The sequence below is a fragment of the Colias eurytheme genome, chromosome 8 (assembly GCF_061535395.1).
Source record: "Colias eurytheme isolate Ceu_HAF_F1 chromosome 8, ilColEury1 Martin Lab GWU primary, whole genome shotgun sequence".
Classification (NCBI taxonomy): domain Eukaryota; kingdom Metazoa; phylum Arthropoda; class Insecta; order Lepidoptera; family Pieridae; genus Colias; species Colias eurytheme.
In genome coordinates, this window is record NC_142987.1 from 1,112,637 (window position 1) to 1,133,082 (window position 20,446).

Consider the following 20,446-nt stretch of genomic DNA (forward strand, 5'->3'; position numbering starts at 1 on the left):
GATACGATATTCGAGCAAATGTCAAATTTCATGCCAATGTGTTCAGCAGTGCTGATCTTTCGTGTGTAACGAACGTACATCCATTTTCAAAGTTTTATAGTCAAATATATATTCCTGATATTATTTGCTATGTAGGTAAAATGCATTTCACACAGACCTTGAGTCCAATCCACCAAGCAGCCTTCGAATGGTAGTGTTTTTATGACAGGGGAAGGAACACGAAGGCATCACCTGATCGTAAGCGACACAAGCCCATAATCATACGTAGCAATTAGTGGCGGATGTGTTGCAAACTTGCAACTTATTATGTTGTTGCTCAGAAACAAATGATAGATACATGCTGACCTATAGATGGTATTGATAATATGACCCAAATGGTGGTGGATAATGCCTCCTCCGAAAGTTCACGATGGCTAGGTCAGACATGATGCTTCCATAAGTTTTTGATATGTTTCCTCTAGCTTATCGCTTGTAATCTATTTTCTGAATAGTGTAGGTAAAAAAGAATAGGCTGTCTTTGATATTGTTGGCAAGGGGTGAAACAGGAGACAAGAATTTTTGAGCAGTGTTTAAATAGGGAATCTCTATTATTCTAACTAGACTATATAATTGGAAGCTTAAAGGAAGTTTATCCGATTTGTTAATAATTATTATACTTTATTGTTGCTGTAACCGCGAATATGGCGGATACAGTTGAAATATTTAAAAACAGCATGCAATAAACTCAAGTTTGGTTGTATGATAAATTATCGTTCGCGAAGTATACGCGCAGATGAGCGAACAATGTTTGGTGTAAATTATTGAGGTCAATGTACTGAGCTCGAATTTCTATAGGGTTTTGGGAAAATATAATCTTCGTACGTAGACTGTTTACTGTATAGGAATTATTAATAATTCTGTATTTATGTTACATTGAAATATATTGTCCCATGTTTATCTTATGCCATTATGAATAATACAAAACAGGATAAATATATGTAAAAACCAATTCAGCATTTAGGGTGAATGTAAAAACATCTTATTTGCTTTACATATATCATGTCGTAATAACTATTAATTACAGCTGATTCATAGGTTCGTGATATTTTTTGCGTTATCGAATCTTGTTGAACAATTACGTTGCTGACGACGTATTTCTATTTCTATTTTAATCGTAAAGATAAAATATGTTTTTATTTGGAACGTGCTATTACGTATAATAAATGGTTGCGTAACAATAAAATATTACAGATTATGAAGCGAGTTGCTGTCTTTTTTTTACTGAAATATCTCTTGTACCTCTCTGAGGATGGCTATGCCATAGCGGCGCTAATTACCAATCGCCATGCTCGTCTCATGTATAAAAATAAGGAATATCTAAAATAATTTCTCTGGATAAAGCTTCTGCCTTCTAGCGTTAGTATAGTGCATATTTTTTTCAACATATGATTAATATTTCACTTCTACGAAAAGGTCAGCTGTAGCTTGAAATTAATGACTTGTTATGTTCGCTTTTATGGAATTATTTTATTCCTATAAATTAATTAATTCAGGTATATTATGATGTATTTATCAAATCGCAAATATCTAATATTGGCCTGCATCATATCATTGAGATGTATTGTAAGCTCATAGGCGCATTAGCTACCTCTTGACTTGGGACTAAATGATTCTAATTCGGGTCTTCATTCGATATTTTAAAGATAGATGAGAACGTATTTAGATGATATTGGGAACAAAATACAAACAGACGAATTGACTTTCACTACCGATATACTAGGTACCGGTTCTTGCAAGTTCCCTTAGGACAAAAAATTGTCTATTCATAGTTTATGGTAATCAGGGCCATAATAATATACTAATTAACATTAATCTAAATGAAATGACAGCAATGTCCAAGTGTAGTCCTATAAAACCCCTAGCAGACAAACTTTTTTGTTTTTTTTTTTCACCATAAACCTTTTTTTTTCATCATAAACCTGTACGGCAGTTACGATACATTAGCGTTATCATTTAAAACTTATGGCTGAGCAGTGCATTGTTGTGCGAGGTCGTTGCACTTATTTTGTGTAACAAACCCGTCGACGGGCTTTTTGTTTTCGATATACATATAATGTTTATATATATTTTTTATTATCTTTTGTGTTTTTTTACCCCGGAGCTTTCATTAGTGAGCTCTGCGCTGGACGGTCTTTATGGTGTGGGTTTATGGTATTACATTTGCTTTACTGTTATTTTTTATCTGTCTATGGTGGTGCTTTGTTGGGGTCAGTTTTATTAACTCAATTGCAAAATTTAAAAGCAAATTCTAATATATATACCTACTCACCTATACTGATTAGTTTGTTTGTTTGAACGCCCTAATGCTCAGGAATCTACTGGTTCTTTATTGAGGAAGGCTATGTATGCTCATGTACGATGACGTGGGTGAAATCGCGGGACACAGATAGTGGAAAATGAAAAGATTGATTCTTTAGTATTATTTACTTTGTAGACAGTTGGAGGCTTTCCAAAGGAGCAGACAAGGTTATTGGAAAATATGAAGCCTTTGTCTGGTCAGATACATTAGAATAATTTATGTAGTTACTCAGTTTTATTGTTTGTTTTGCTATTTATCGAGACGATGGGAGGGTGAATATGAAATTGTGGTTACAAAAAAGAATTAACGAGAAATAAGTTAGATTATTTATTTAAGCTAGGTAGATATGGGTACAATCAAAATAATGTTTTAATAAATTAAAGAAGATATGTGTTTTATTTTGGTACAAGGTAAAACCAACGGCCAATAGAAAAATAATAATTAGTTACTTTTAAGCAAATAAGTAATAATAACATGATTCAGCAACCTCAATACGAATTTCTACGTATCAGGTTGTGGTGTGAACAGTGTTTTGCTGACGTCAGCGATACAGTTAGACACTGCTGTTATTTGTAACTTCACTTGTTTTAATTAAATAGTTTTTTAGTACCTTGTATAGTTTTATAAATAAATGTGCTAGTTAATTTGTTTGGATGGAAGTAATTTTCAATTTATGTTCTGTTGGATTATGTGATTGTTTTTAGTTTTCATGATATGTTATTGAGTAAGGTTTTGGGATGTCCATCACATTGGACAATACTTTATACATATTTCGCCGTACAGAAGGATGAAACTTTTAGAACTGTTTTAAAGAAATCTAATAAGCCATTATATGTGACCAAACTTTTACCGTCATATCAATAAATTATTATCATAATCAAATGGAGCAATCCATTGATTTATTCATCAGCAGTTTAAGAAAAACAAGTCTATTGTGAATCATGTTATTTGTACGAATCCACATTACGCACGTTACAGTAAATGGTATCGTATTGAATCACTGTAGGCTTCGGCTTTCACAGATGGTTCATCTTGATTGTGATTCATTAATTTATTCTAATAAGTGTATTGGTTTTATAGGTTTAAGGTATTGGAGTTTGATTTAGGCTAAAACATATTGAGATGATAAGCTAGTTAAAAGAAATGGTTGATCAAGGCATATTCTGGTTGACATTGTTATTGTTATTTAGATGTAACAGAGAACAAAATATTGGTTATTTCTAACTTACGGCTACTAAACAGAGAACCTACAAATAGTCGATGTTAGGATATAGCTTTGTTAGAGTAGAACACTAAGATAATAAAATTTGCGGAACAAATAATTATGTGTTATGATTTTTAGGTCGGCATTTTTGAGATTATTAAGTTAAAGGAAGAAAAAATAAATTAATCAATTTTATGCTCATTGGTATTCCTTATGTGAAAATCCTGCGGTGGTGACGCAGACACGCATCACCATAAATTATTTCTTAATAAGTCCGTCTCATGGAGAAAGGCTTTTGCGGAATGCGAGTGAGTCAGGCGGAGCCGCGGGGCGCGTCATGTGTTGTGAGTCATGAGGAAATTTCAACTATACGAATAGTATACAGGATTTTAAATTTATGCCGATGACTTTGGTTCCGGTTGTCTGGTATGACGTTAGTTTGGGGTTTCCTTTCGCTAAACTAGCGCTTAGCACTAGGAAGTGCTTTTGGCATATTATGTTTCTAATGTATTATGTTAAGAAGTATGTATGTATCTAAATTCTAAACTTTAATTAGGTCCCGTCGAGTCAATAGTCGTCAAGTTAAGTATTTAACCTGCTTATACAAGTTACATATTTTGTCTTAACTTTTGGCAAACAAAGGAAGAATGCTCTTCTATTAAAAACGGCTTATGCAAGGTTTTAAGTACTCAGTTTCTGATTTTATTTAGTTAGTTATGTCCCCATATGGATGTTTTCATATCCAATGCATCGATGCAGTTCATAAGATATTGGAGACAGTTTAGCCCATACGTCTTATGATCGTGAAAGGGCTCAGTATGTGTGTTTTGTGAAGTAATGTGTAACAAATGGTTAGTGTGACCAAGTGTTCGATTCGCTATAGGCGGGTTAACGACACCCACCTTATGTTATTTATGTAGTTAAATTGTACGAGGAAAAGTATGTAGGACTGATTTAGTAATGAATAGATGTTTTTAAGGGTAGAGGAGGTATTGTTAAGTATTGATTAAATTGTTAGTAGTATATAAGATGATACAGAAGATGATATTTGCAGGGCAACCTTTATACAAATAAATAATTAAAGGCTAACAGACAATAAAGAAAAGTGGATTGAATTCAATCTAGGAAGGTATCTATCGCAAAATGTAAACTGCAAAAAAATATTAAGAGCAAATCGTTTGAAATTGGTTTGAGCCCAATTCGTGATAGCAACCATCCACAATATCAAGCGCAAATTACTGGATTTATCAAATTCAACACAATATTATAATTAATTAGCTAATAATTTCAATTCCAATGATTTACCCAAAAACAACTAATTAGCAACAGGAAGTTCACAATGCAGCAAGCTGAAATAAACAATTAAATTTACACATCTCGTCGATAGGGCTCGACACTGCGCCGTCATTTTCCGGTCTGTTGCCGAGCGGTGACCTTTCGACCTTTAACCTAGCCCTTTGTGGGTCACGGGATGACTTCTAATGCGGGATACGTAGGGATTAACTTGTTGTGTCTGATGGTGGATGATAATGGGTAGGTGGTTGGTCGGTGGTTTGGGCTTATCAGGAGGTGTTTCAGCGAATACGTAATACGATCAATTTCTTTTAAAGATTCAGACAAAACATTTCTCTTCAGGTGTACTTAATCCAGTTAAAGCTCTTGAGAATGTTCCGTGTTGAAAAGCGTCGTCCTAATAAACCTTTTAAGAATTTTGGGAATCAATTTCATAATTAATTTTACTATATAGGTAGCATATTGCCGATAAAACCGTCTAGATTCTAAACGTATGTCTTGTAATACCAAGCACAAGAAAGCCAAGTAACTAATGCGTAGTGCGACGCTTATGATCGTGTTATAATTCGCAAATGCCGACCGGTTTAATTGTGCAGTAAAGCGGTGTGATTAACAGCGTAATAATAATAGCTCAAACTATTAATGATGGTACGAATGTATACAGTAGATCGTTTGATGGCTCCAGTGGCTGTATAATAAAGACTTCGGGACTGTCTGGATTGGAAAGTGCTAAAAGGTACCCTGGAAAGTCCGTTTTATATCTGTATGTGTATAATTAAGTCGTTCGGGTCGCTAGTCATAACATAAAAAGCAGGATTATACAAATGTATAATAAATATAAAGTATAAATGTATAATGCAAAATTGCTTTGATCAAATAATAATTTATCATACCCAAAAAAAGGGCAGCTTTAAAAATAGAATTGTATGTAATGTATGATCGATGCGTTAATCGCAATGCAAATAGACGATCGGCGAGATAAAAAATTGACAAAATATTTACATTACATGACTCAGTAGACGACGCCAATGCTGCGTGGTATTGACCCTTCAAGAAATGGATAATATTTAAATCGGACCGTCTCCTTGGTTGACGCGTGAGCGTAGTACCGAGGGGTCCTGGGTTCGATTCCCATTGGAGACGAAGAAAAAAAATGTCTCGGTTTGGCAGGACCAAGAAGGCTTATCACCTACTTGTCCCTAAAGAAAATCGATCTGTGAAACATATGTATAATGTATCTGCCCCTTACCCCACGATGGGACATGGTACTTCACTTCACTTTTTAAATCATAAGCTTGTTAAACTAGAAAATAAAGTGTCTAATAATTATTGATTTTGATTTGATTGACCTAAAAGTTACACTGAATCCTGATAGACTATTGTAATGTTCCGCTATTACTGCTGTTGAGCCCTTTCCAACATAGTTAGTCAAAACAAGACAGGTTTTTCACAAACCAACAATTCTACTAGTATTTTTTATAATGAAAGTTTAGTTGATATCTATTTTTTCAATACTGCTCTGGTAAAATCTAGAATAATACAGTTAACACAACGTTTTCTAATACAATACAGCACTTGCAAGCGCGAAGTTGCGAGTCCTCCCTAATTTTAAACTCCCGACCCTCCGACAGGTGGCCTCGCGCGCAGCAGGTGCGGCACACTCAAGATTGGTTTCTTGACTAACTTTGATAGTCTGCTTTTGGGTGGAATTTGAAGTATTGTATTCTTGAAATGTGCCTTGTATTAAAAGAGGGATATAAGGAATTGAATTGGAAGATTTTACGTGGGTTTTATATTGACGAACAACTTACATATACAGGGTGTATCAAAATTAACGGATAAAAATATTTACTAATTAATATACGTACAGTGTAAATCTTAATACCTTAGTATTGATACGAAACAAGATGCATGATAGTACCTCATAATGAAGAAGATTACGTCATCGATCTATCTGTGTTTTCTTTAAAGATGTTCTTTCATTAACAGCTTATCGACCGTTTGAGTTTCCATTCCATCTCAAGTAAGAAGTTTTTATACACAACAGTTTCATATCCTGTTTGTGTCCAAAATTGTAATCTAAAACTATTATTACCTGTCCGACCAATATAATTTATCAATACCTACCATCAAAACAAACTCTTTAAGTGTAACATTATCAATGAATATAAATTCATGGTGTTAGATCACGTTACAATCATTGATCATATTACAGACGACAATTTCCAGACACTTCATTTATTTAAATATAAATCTTTCATAGGAATCTAATAATAGAAATATATTATGTAGTAACCATTTATAGATTATCTGTTAGTTTATGCTAATACACTCTTCAAATACATTCAAATCATTGTACATATTCCTACGGAAGTGCCTCGCAATATTTTTGTAGAGTTAGGTCGTCAAAGGACGGAAAAGCATTATTAATGAAGGAACGAAAGAACTTTGTTCTTGCAAAGATCTAACGATAACAGCTTATTTGCATTCAGCAAGCTAACGATTTTATAAAAATATCGCCGTTTCGGAAGTGCAAGTACGATGGAAGTTTTTAAATAGTATGTCCTATACAAATGTATGGTAATTTTTTGTCTCTTTAAATCAATTACTGGCGAAGCCGCGAAGGGAAGAATATGATGAAAGAGCAATGCCAATTGCCAAAGCTACGAATACAATAAACGTTTATAATTTGTATGTATGTCTATCCGTATATCAGGAAGAGCTATTAGGGCATTTTATCAGGTCTGGTGCGGTATCTGCGGATGTGATAGAAGTGTCCTGTGCAATGGTCATTGACCTACGAATTGATATTTAATTGTTGTTTTTATTAAGTTCTTAGTAGTGGTCGATTTCGGGAATGCCGGTTTCTTAAACATGATGAATTCAAATATGTAAGGACACAAAATAAGGGCTTTAAATCTAGGTTTCAACTTTCAAGGTATAGGTCTTTTAAAAAAAATTTAGCAATTACAGAATTAGTGTTTCTTTGATGAGCATGATCCTCTTTTCGCATCATCGAAGTATCTTGCAGCTTACAAGGTATTTCTAAACTTCACAGCAGTGGGTATGGTCTCCAAGTTAAAACCTCCAATTAGTATCCGTCAAAGCTACACACACGACGTCGAAAGTTAAAGTCGTGTCGAGTTAATGCCCAGTGCCATCAAACGAGTAATCCTTGGGGGCCTCGCGGGGTGTGCAATGTTGACAGTGTTCTAGGAAGCTAGATCAGCGTTACGTGATTACTGATAGGTTACCATGGTGGGGATAAGCTCTAAGCTAGGTACCGTACCGTGTTGTTTTTAGCGAATGGTTGGTTGTTTAACTCTAAGATAGGACTATGCGGGAGGTCTGATAGGATTGTGCCGTAGTTAAGCTCTATCTAGGTACTATAAGGATATTGTTTTTAGCGACTGGTTAGGCTCTATTAGGGATTATGTATTTTTCGGTCTGTTGTAAATTTCAGCAAAATTGGTACAGATCAATTATATTATAGACTAGTAGACATGAAAAGCACAACTATGCAAAGCCAGGTTATAAAAGTTTTTAATTGCTCAATTTTAATATTTTGACTAAATTTTATCGATCCTTTAAAACAATATTCTTGCTTGACCATGCGAAATGAAACAATGAAGACATGATACTCAAAATAAAGCTTTGTATTTACTCTGTTTAAATTGTTAGCCCTGTAAATCGCAGTTGTTTTGATAAAGGTCAAACAATTTCGTTTATAAAGCATAAACAAATAATAAATGTTGTTTTTCAAACGGAGGGAAGGGAATGAAAATATTTAGATAATAAATAATAAATCATTTATTGAAATGAAGGACAGTTATAAATATCTTCGAGAGAGAATGTTTTTTTGGAAAATCTGGAAGTTTATTATGCTGTGGTAATAATATTTGGATTATAATAATAAACAACTTATAAAAATGTTGTCCATGTATAAAATCTTCATGTTTCTATTCTAAGGCTCGATATATTTATATAACAAGGTCACATAAATACTAAGTGCTTGGTAACAATACTTGATTCTGTTAAGGCAATAGAAACAAATGCTATTATAGGCCTCGTAGCGGATAAGCACAGAGTAAATAACGATACAGGTATATCGCGTCTGGTTTGAAGCCAATTTTGGTTGGCGTGGGCGTCTGTGCTTCACCTAACCTGTGTTAATTGAATAAACTAAGTCACTTTGAGATTTATATATGGTTTTAGTGATGTAGGTTACAATTTAGTGTTCTAATCTATACTTAATATTATAAAGCTGAAGAGTTTGTTTGTTTGTTTGAACGCGCTAATCTCAGCAATAACTGACAAATTATTTCGGTGTAAGATAGCCCATTTATTGAGGAAGGCTATATTATATCATCACGCTAAGACCAACAGGAGCGGATCAATGTGGGTGAAACCGCGGGACACAGCTAGATATATTGTGGAATGGTAGCGCCGCGCAGTGGTTAGCGGTCAGCTAGGGGTGTAAGTTTGCTTATAAACCACTACTTAATATCTTAGTATTTTAAATTTATTTCCCTTTCCCGATATAATATGTGCTCATAGCTTCAGACGATAATGTGCTCACCTTATTTTTCCCAAACATATTGACCCATTCCTTTTTATAGGCTCTCCCTCGAACTCGCGTTGCCATAACCGCAAGTGTTGCACAAATCATTTGCGAGTAAGTAATAACCAAATATGGTGATACGCGCGCAACGTTCTATAAATGTACATTTACATTTACACATAGATTCTGACTCACTCACCGATCGACATTTTGAACTTAATTTCTATAGTAATAAGAGCGATGACCAGACGTGCCTGAGCACTCGATAAGGATTACGTAGCGTACTGTTTTTAAGTTATCGCTGTGTTGGAGTTGTTCGTTTTGATATGCACTATGCAGACACATTGTAAACGACCTTTGGGAAATGTAAATGAATTAGTTTGTTAGTATCTTTTGAGTATAGTTAGTTAGATTATACTAGAGATAGTAGGTACAGGAATTTGTCGTTGGATAGAGATGGTCTAGTTGGATGGTATTTAGAGCAATTGATAGGAAATTGAACTGAAAGACAATTCGACTCTTTCATTTTTTTTGGAGAATTGTGGTTACACAGCAAAGGATACATAGATAGTATTGTTAATTTCGTAAAATATGACCACATAACAATATTATATCCGTTTTACAATTTCTGTTATCACACTTTCAGACATTTTCACCTGAAGTTTCCAATTATTATTACAAAACAGATCCATTGACCATTCTAAGGGTTACCCAGCAACAGCTAGTCTATGCAATATATTATCAAACATATTGCCCTCGGCCTTGCGATCGAAGATGCCATCGATGGATGCGCTGAGTCAGCGCTGCGGAAGCGATGCGTGCGCGCAGGCCGGTACGTGCCGCGGTACGAGCGTAGTAACGATATGATTAGACTTTTGGCACGTTTGTTATTGTAGCACTGTGGCTTGTGCTGATAGAGGCCGTATTACCATAAATAACTAAATAGTTACTAGGTATTACTGTGGGCTTATCGCTGATACAGAGATGGTTGTTAAGGTTACCACTTACCTTAACTGCTTAGTAATCTCTGCTATTACTATGGGTTTCACGATGGCAAGATAGTTATGTTCATAGGTTTGGTACATACGTGTTGGTTCCATTATTCGTATTCGAAGAATTTTGATAGGTATTGTTTTTACTTACCCACCGGTGATGATGAAATAATGTTTTTGTAGATAAACAATTAAATAGTCTGCTTACAAATCGGTAAAATAGTCTCTTGTTTGATAAAGCAAAATTTTTAGGCACAGTTCACGTACGTCTTCTGTTCTTTATAATATAAGTAAAAGTATAATTGGATTATGTTTGTTTTAGGTATTTCTTTATCTGTCTGTCTGCAAATTAATTATATAATTGGGCTTAGTATCATAACTGTACGTTTTCTTTCCATCAGCCTTAAAGTGGCTTTTCAATTAGTGGAGAATCTTTTTAATTAGATATTGAGATTAAAATACATAAGCCATTTCTTATTCTTTAACTAACTAATTAATTTTATAACTGGTGTTTTAAAAATTCTTACGAACGATTTTAACAAACTAAATATTCGATTAAAAGAACACACACAAGATAGTTGAATATTATGATAATATCACAGACAAACACACAGATCCACAAATTAAAGATAACATTTTTTTTTATAATTAATTGTACGAAGTAGTTTGATTTTGTACTTCATCAAACTACTGCAACTGCACTTAATAAAATTATGATTCATACTGCACTAATTACGAATATGTTAATAGTATGTAAATAGATAAGTATGTATCATATAAGGATATGTTTAATGTTATCCATGTCAAGGATGATACGTGATCGGACCCGGTTCGTCGGGTTTTAAGTGGATTTTTTAAGAAAGATCGTTGTTCTTTGAGTCATCGGTATTTTGTTGATGGGCGTGGTTGGGACATTCTAAGCGGTTAAAAACATTGTAGAGCCCTAAAGAATAGTAAATTGTCTTTATGGAGTATTATGTTTGTTATGTTTAAGTTAATTCGATCGTTTGCAGTCCAGTGACATGTTTGATGTCTCTGAATGAGTTGGTAGTTAGAGATGTACTTAGATATTTTGATTCATAAGCAGAATTTAAAAAGTTTGAATTCATGTAAGAACATAGAAGCAACATGTGTTGTCTTTTTCCAAATAATACACTAGCATCTGTCCACTAATTTTTAGTTTTATTTAATACTAGCTGCTCCTCGCGGTTTCACCCCCGTGGCTCCGCTCCTGTTGGTCGTAGCGTGATGATATATAGCCTATAACCTTCCTCGATAAATGAGCTTTCTAACACCGAAAGAATTTTTTAAATCGGACCAGTAGTTCCCGAGATTAGCGCGTTCAAACAAACAAACAAACTCTTCAGCTTTATTATATATTTAATACTAGCTGCTCCGCGCGGTTTCACCCCACGTGGCTCCACTCCTGTTGCCCGTAGCGTGATGAAATATAGCCTATAACCTTCCTCGATAAATGGGCTATCTAACACCGAAAGAATTTTTCAAATCGGACCAGTAGTTCCCGAGATTAGTGCGTTCAAACAAACAAACAAACAAACAAACAAACTCTTCAGCTTTATAATATTAGTATAGATTTAATATGGTTACAAATAATACATGTTAAATGATTTATTTTCTTTAAAATTATTCGAGTAACGATTTTGGGTTTTGGACCATAACAACAAAGAAACACGAGATAAGTTCCGCGAGCTGTCACTGTTAACGTGCGCCAAATAAAGTAAATAAAACCAAGAAAAAATATTCTGATTCACACTGATAACTGCGGTTTCGACGAACGGAAAAATATAATAATAATGCGCTCGTAAAATATTTAAAATCGTTTTATTTCAATGCATTCTCTTGATATGACTCATATAGGACGTGATAATCGTGACGTGTTTTTTGCCATATGAATAAATAATGTTTAAATTATTTATTTTTATGTAGGTCAATAATAATTACACCATAATTACATTGGAATTCGTATTAATAAACACCTTTATCGCCTATGTTTGTGTTATATGAAAATTCTTGGCTTTATCAAAATGCGAAAATATGAAGTATTGAAAAAGAAAATTTTATGCATAAAAATTAAAATATGCCGAAGAAGAAAACAGAGCATTTTTAAGAACAAAATATTTTTCGAAATGTTAGGGTCACGAAACACATCCAGGCGGTCCGAGGCTTTTATTCCACAACGCCTTGACAGATATAAATGAAACAGCAAAGAGCAATGCAACACGAACAGCTGTTGTCCGTTCGGTGCGACGTATTTGGTGCGCGTGCGCCTGATTTGGTCGTCGCCTCGTGGTAACTGGGTCGCTGGTCGCTAGCACCTTCTGACCACATGGTTGTTTTGCTCAAGATTGTATGTGTAATTTTAAGCTGTATGCTTGGATGATGATGTTGAAGTGGATAGGATCGAGCTAATGACTAGGTTCCTCAAAAATTTATAGAATTTGGACGTCTTGAGTATTAAGAGTATGTAGCATGGACCGATGTAGTATCCAGACTTTATAAATTGTGATTATTACAATCTAAACCCTAAACCCGTAAAGTAAGGCTTTTGGCGTTATTGTTTAACAACATTTTAGGTATCCTTCGTACTACACATTACAATGAAGTACTCTACAAATTAAAGGAGTATTTAAAAGCAACAGAGCATTTGTATGATCTCCAACGTTTGTTCTAACAAATATGGTATCATTTGTATCGGACGTATAGAGATAGGACAGATGCATCGTACGATGTTCATCTACCAATTACGTAAGAAAAAAACACCTATACACCTCTAGCGTATCTAGATGTAAGGTCTCCGAGTGACCGTAAACAAACAGATAGCATAGAATATACCTATACTCTAACAGATAGTATAGATTGTGTACACAAAGTCGCCCTCCAAGTGCTAGGTCAGAACGCAAATTGATTCAGAGTAATAGCTGTGTTGTTATCGCCGCGATAAGATGCCGCCGGCCCCTTTGATGTTGACGGGGAGATCGCTAAATCTTTGCTGATATTGGGAATGTTGGAAAATCATCATGAAAATTAATATTTTTTGTCTTGAAATGGTGGGGAAGTTGCTATCGTGCGGACAAAATTTCCGAAACGTGATTTTATGTTTCTATGTGATAAAATAGTAACTAAAACTTCATGTTTCACACATGCACACAGTAGTTTTTATAGTTTTCCGAAATTCAGTCCCTTTGAGTATACCTAATATAGGTTACTAGACTATCTGAATGCATCAATTCAATTCCGAAACTAATAAAAAAGACCAATGACGTGTTTTTAAGCTTGAAATATTTAAAACTCTTGCGGCATTAATAGCGCGCAAGGCAATAGAAGTCAGGTCAAATCAATATAGCATATGCGTAGTGTACCCCTGTCCCCTGCACTTGAAAGATCATCATCATATTATGTTTTATTTGGTTTTACGACATGTTCAGTTTAACGACGAACGCAATTAGTTATATGTGATGTATTGCGATCTGATTTAATTACTTTTTAATCTAACGGACTTTATGTAGGGTTAAGGAGATCTTCGTGGTTTTATTTGTTTTGTAGAGCTGATTGATAATAGATTGTACTGCAGTAGTTTATTCTTCGAATTGATGGGAAACGTTTATATTGATATATGAAGTACGATAAATAGGTTATACTTTTTCTAATTTTAGATAAATTAAAAAATGTTCAGGAAATGTTAAATTACAAGCATCAATTTATAGCCATTGCTTGCACAGTCATGTTAAATCAAAACATTACAATGTTACCTCAAGAATGTATTTATTATTATTATTGACGCATTGCACTCATTGTTCTAATCAATTTCGTCACGACAGATAACAGGAATGATATCAATTAATTCCAACGAAACTTAAGATGGTCTCCAATCAATGGCCACAACGAAAGAGGTACAACGATGATAGATAGGGGCTTTCTATCTAACATAGCCATTATTGACGAGTGACGTGTATGATGGATACGTTGTTGTCCTCACGTAGCTGTTACAGTGTTGTCTTAATAGCCTTAGCAAATGTTACATTTGAAACTAATTTTACTAGGAATTACTTGATAAGAATATTGTATAATGAATGGTTATTTTAGATCGTTTGGTCACAGTTCCTTTGAATGTCCATTTGCTTCAAATTATTTAAAGAATAGATGAAGTTCGATCATGGTACGGAATTATATAGCAGCGTCCTTCGCTACGTTATGCTTAAGGACACGGGTTCGACTCCTGATATAATAATATACATTAATATTATAAACACATATCTGACTATATTAAAATACATTCAATTATTAATAATGCGGTAATATCTAAATATAGACAGGAATGTTATTATATCTACAAGCTAGATATTATCCATTTATTTGAGTGGCCGATAACGGCTCAGTATCTAAAGGCAATGTTTTGTATGAATAATGAATATAGACCTGGAATTGTATCTAGTTTTTAATAACGGTATGAATGTCTGGACTTGGTATGTAATTGATCCTCTTATGAAGGAGATAAGAAATGCTTAAGCGATTTTTACAGAGTACCTACTAGAATTGCGATAAAATAATCCGTATTTTCTTTGCATGTTATTTTTTAATTTTTTGGTATTTCTCTTAAAAAAACGATAAAGGTTATTATGCGCAAACGTGCTACACACCATAGAATTATTTGAAACAAAAGAAGCTTTTATAGATTTCTTACAATTAAAATTTCAACAACAACTAATAACAACACCTAAGTTAGTCTATTCATACATCATAAACATATTAACATAATTAACATTTAATTCTTCAGCTGTTTGTACAATGTACATGCTGTAAAAGCCTCCTACAATTGATTCTTATTTAATTCATGATTCGCTAATGTCTATGTGTCTGCATCGTAAAAGCCCTCTCCAAAATACTAATCGCAATCCACGTTCCACAGACGTACTCGGGGCTCTTCTGCGTGGTGGTGAACCCGTACAAGAAGCTGCCGATCTACACGGAGAAGATCATGGAGAGGTACAAGGGGATCAAGCGGCATGAAGTACCTCCCCATGTGTTTGCCATCACAGATACCGCGTACCGTTCCATGTTGCAAGGTGAGTGAGGGTAGTTTGATGGTTTGATCATGTTATTAGATGCCCCAGCAGACGTTGTTCTGCCCTATTGTCCCTTTTTTCGTGTTTAACGCTCAGCAACACATTTGGCGATTCATTTTTATTTATAGAGATGTACCTATTAGGTATTACAATTCCTATCCTGAAATTGAAACAATTTAGAGAAATTAAATGCACACGTAAAAGTCTTAAGGTTTTCTTTTGACTATATCGTTAGATTAAAAGCAGAATTCAATGCGATTTATTTGATCAAAGCTAAAAAAATAAAAATAAAACTCGTGTTACATCATAAAACACTAAAAATGCGAGTTGTTATTGAATATATTGTTCTCATTAGGATTGAACAGCTGTTGTGTTTCGAAATGTTGGACAGTCGTAGATTATGCAATTATAGAGTCAACATTATGTTCAATTAGTTCTTTCTTATTTTATTTACACCTTGCTTTTATGCACATATGAATATGAAAAGAGAAAACCGATGACCGATGATGCATAAAAACTCTGTGTCCAAAATGCCACTTTATCAAATAAGGTCTTCAATAGTGCCGCACGGAATATTCATGAGTAGCATACAAATTAATTAGAATTAATGATGTTTGTTTCCTACATCGTATCATGCATCTAATGACAAATGTGCGTAATGATTCTTACCAAATACCATTAATGGTATTATACTAATAGAGCACCTGCAGTTTGATCAGTTTTCCTTGAATTTTGAGGGTGTATTGGAGATTGAATCGTAATGAACCAGTAGATAGGGATCAGATTAATTTCAAACTCGAATGTTAGTTTTGAACAGGTCATATTAAATTACGCGTACAGAAGTATCTTTGTATTATGGTATCCTTGGTGTAGTGAATGCTCGATCAAACCGAATGTCCGAAGGTGTGAAGTAATTACTCATTCGCAAATAGGCCTGTGTAAAGAAACCATAAACTAATCAAGTCATCTGTTTGTTTATCAGCTGATTTTTTATAGCACTCAAATGTACTCATCACCATTTTGTACCACTTATAATTCGGTTTAATATGTCTGCAATAAAGATTTGTGAACCAAATTAGAGTCGAAACCAAGACAGACGGGTTTGGACTGTCACACAAGACTTATCAGAACAATTTGAAGGCTCCAATCATGTCGACAGACTCAATACATCAAGCGCAACATTAGCTGTCGCCCAGATAAGCAAGTGCCGTGGCCATTTGTCTAATTGTTCGCTCTAATGGCGCCGGCGACGGGGACGGGGTGCGGTCCACCCGAACCGCGCCCTTTTACAATAACAAATGTTTTTTACACGGCACCGTATGTTCGATAGCTTCTAGCTAAAAGTGACGCAACGTCCGACACTCAAGGATTTGTACTGATTGACGTTTGCTTGTATTTAATCCATGTTCAATGAATGTTTTATTGATACACTGGCACTGGTATGATGGGATGGAATTTTTTTATATCTTGAATAGGTAGGTAGTTGTTGTTTTGTAGTTCCATCAGTTTTAAAGAAAACCACATTAAAAAATAGAAAAGTAATATATAACTTGTACAAGACATATAAGACGCAGATTAAAATCATATAAGTAGCACATTTGCAAAAAATAGCACACCTACTAGGTACATAATTATTTAAATTATAAAAGATCTTGGCATGAAAGCCTAAATTAAGGTTATTATAGACATTTTATACTAAATATGGGCATTATTAACATAGCTTGCGCGGAAAATTTTAATTAAAACGTTCACAAGGAAAATGTCCTCCACAATGCGTTTAATAATAAACACAATGACACAAATATTGTTTTAAACACTATCTTGAAAATGCTTAGAATTTCAATTATGTCCTCATTAAATTTCTACGAAGTTTAATGACTATTTTTGCCTTGGTAATATTTATGAGTGTGAAAAATTTGAAGAAAATTTTAGATGTTTTACAGGTTCTGTCCTGCCATATTCTTACTGTTTTATCATTATCAGCTTCTGGTTTTTTATAAGTTGTTATCTATCTGTTTTCCAGATCGCGAGGACCAATCCATCTTATGTACAGGAGAGTCGGGTGCCGGTAAGACTGAGAACACAAAAAAGGTCATCCAGTACCTTGCGTATGTGGCCGCTTCTAAACCAAAAGGATCCGGAGCGGTAAGTTCATCTATAGGTCTATATACTGTTTATATTATGCTATCTATGATTTAGTTGTATCTGTATTCAGATATGTGACAGAGTTGTACTAAAATTTTACGTTGTTCTGATGTTTTTTCATTTTCGTTATTGTCTTATTTTGATAATATCATTTGATGTTTTAATACCGATTCTGTCTTTTGTGTTATTTGTACCATATTTTATTAACAAACATTGCGAACACTAATATAAGTTTCTTTCTGTTGAAGCGCATACATTGTTATTGGTTTGATTATCGTATGCGGGTAAGAAATTACCTCAACGTTGTAATACGCTAATGGTGTTCTATTATCGTAAACTCATTACGCCATTTTGTTACCATGCTAGATAATTTACACAAACTTTGGCTAATAAATATTCATATCCGATAGTAAAATGAAATTGTAAGCATCATATGGAGTGCTCCAAGGTAGTATTCTTGGTCACAAAGCATATTTCGTTTACAGTATTGCTAATTAAATCATTAAGAAAGTAATTCAAATGATACAGTAAAGTAATAAAATAGTATTAATCTATTTTTACGAAAAGGTTTTTATTAGAATTGAGCCTAAATTTAAATTACTATCAATCTAAATTTGTTCCACGTAGAAGGACCGTGTAATTTCCCGATTTAGTAACTGTGTAATAGATTATTGTAGCAGACAATATTTCGCTTGTGTAGTTGCTAGGTGAACTTAATTCACGTAAACATATAATTTACTATACTCGTATTTATGATAATTTTACAGAAGAAAGATTGTTGTGATTATAAGATATTATAAGTGTTCATACTTGTACGATGTTAGTTGGGAGGTATATTATTTATAGAATATTATTTATCCGCAAATTGTGCACATGTGCATGAGACGGAGGTGGCATTTATCCTCTTATATAGCAGTCTGAATGTTAATATGTACGTTTGTGTGGGCCACTAGTTATTATAAGTCACTATAATATGATATACGTTATTAAACTTCATTATATTATTATAGTAAATCGATAAGTCCGGGGTGCGAGACCAGGCGAGCGCGCAGGAAATAAATTGATTTTTCAATTTATCTGCGCATGTTGTAACATCACCACTGCTCGAACGGTGAAGGAAAACATCGTGAGGAAACCGACATGTCGAAGAATCAAAAGTTCGACGACATGTGTCATCCGCCAACACGCACTTGGCCAGCGTGGTGGATTATGGCCTGTACCCTCATAGGAGGCCCGTGTCCCAGCAGTGGGAACGTATATGGGCTGATGATGATGATATTATTATAGTAGGCTCAATCATCAGATACACAAATGGTGTTTTATAGAATGATTATTATAACTAGTAGCACACACAACAACTGTATGAAAATGTTACTATTACTACTTTAATAATCTTATTCTTAATGTTGGCGTTTTGTGAATCTTGCCTTTGACTTTGAAATGACTCAAAGAATTCAATACCTAATATATATTGAAAACATATTAAATGTTCACAAAGTGCCAACAACCACTGAGTCATACACGACAATATAATGGTTCGTGAACCGAGCACACCTATGTAATATACTTTTATTTTTCCACTCTCTTCGCGGACTGCCCATCGATCTACAGGGGCCGACGCCACAGTTGATTATAGTAAGTTTGATGGATATTTGCTTACCAATTAGCGAACACCAATTCAGAAAAAGCTTTGCGGATTGATGCAGGACTCTAGTGTCCAGTTTGATACTGGGTTGGGTTTTAATGATTATGTGTATGATATGTAATTTATTGCTTGTAAGTCGTAGCCATTACACGGTTGTCGGAGATGCTTGTTTACTGTTTGCAGCTTTTAATATGCACGACGGATTTATGAATGACCGTTTAATTTGCATGATTATAATGTCATTAATATAATATATGGTTATGGCCGTGAAAGTGTATAGAAGTCGATAGATTCTAAGAAAATTAGCGTTATAATTTATTCTAATTTATAACAACATCGAATTTTGTCTGTATATAATATTTTTGCTAGTGATAAAGTTAATTTGCTGGAAGTAGTTTCAATACTGTAGAATTTTACATAGTAATTTGATTTATGTTGCAACCTCTCCGTAGTTTTGAATGGTTCCCGACGATAGCGATACCTGGTTCTTGATAGTTATTAAGCTCATCATTTCCTAAGTAAACCTAGAAACATTTAAAAAGTACTTAAATTCGTATCTGAAACCGATGTCATATTGTTAAAATGTACATAAATAAAACATCTCATACTTGATTCATATTTTCACATTCGACAGTACGTTTTTACTAACCCTCTATGTTATTAGCTATTACTAACATCAATACATCACCATAAGTATCAGTCGTAATTTTATTAACACCATCGCGCCGCATAAGATCACTTATAATAATCCGCATAGTGAAGTAAACGCTAACTTCCATGTCATCTAACCTTTGGTCTATCGTACCTTTCACGCTGCTCAGAGCAATGGACCGACCTTTGAGGTAAATACAACGGAAGTCACTTTCATTTTGTACGGTCTATTAACAGCTTGATATGTTAATTTTGTCCTATGGCTTATTAACGAGTGTGTCGTGTTAGCGCGATTTGTTGCAGTTCTATTGTTTTTCTTAATCAGAAGTCAAGCTTTTTTGTGAAGTATATCGCGCTGGCATGTATCAGTTATGGGAGTTTTTCTTATTATGAATATGTCATTAATATTTATATCTCCTATCTCCAGGGTGAATTAGAACAACAGTTGCTGCAAGCCAACCCCATATTGGAAGCTTTTGGTAACGCCAAAACAGTCAAAAACGACAACTCGTCACGTTTTGTAAGTAATAGTA

At 34.3% G+C, this 20,446-nt stretch overlaps 1 protein-coding gene across 3 annotated transcripts in view; it reads left to right on the forward strand.

Moving 5' to 3' along the window:
- The window catches only part of zip (myosin heavy chain 10), an 81,639-nt gene that overhangs the window by 27,023 nt on the left and 34,170 nt on the right, over nucleotides 1–20,446 (forward strand). For all 3 annotated transcript variants that reach the window (XM_090104256.1, XM_090104257.1, XM_090104255.1), the window contains exons 2-5: nucleotides 15,316–15,472; nucleotides 17,496–17,617; nucleotides 19,229–19,252; nucleotides 20,341–20,433. In XM_090104256.1, coding sequence (XP_089960382.1) covers nucleotides 15,316–15,472; nucleotides 17,496–17,617; nucleotides 19,229–19,252; nucleotides 20,341–20,433 — 396 coding nt within the window. The remainder of the gene's footprint in view (nucleotides 1–15,315; nucleotides 15,473–17,495; nucleotides 17,618–19,228; nucleotides 19,253–20,340; nucleotides 20,434–20,446) is intronic.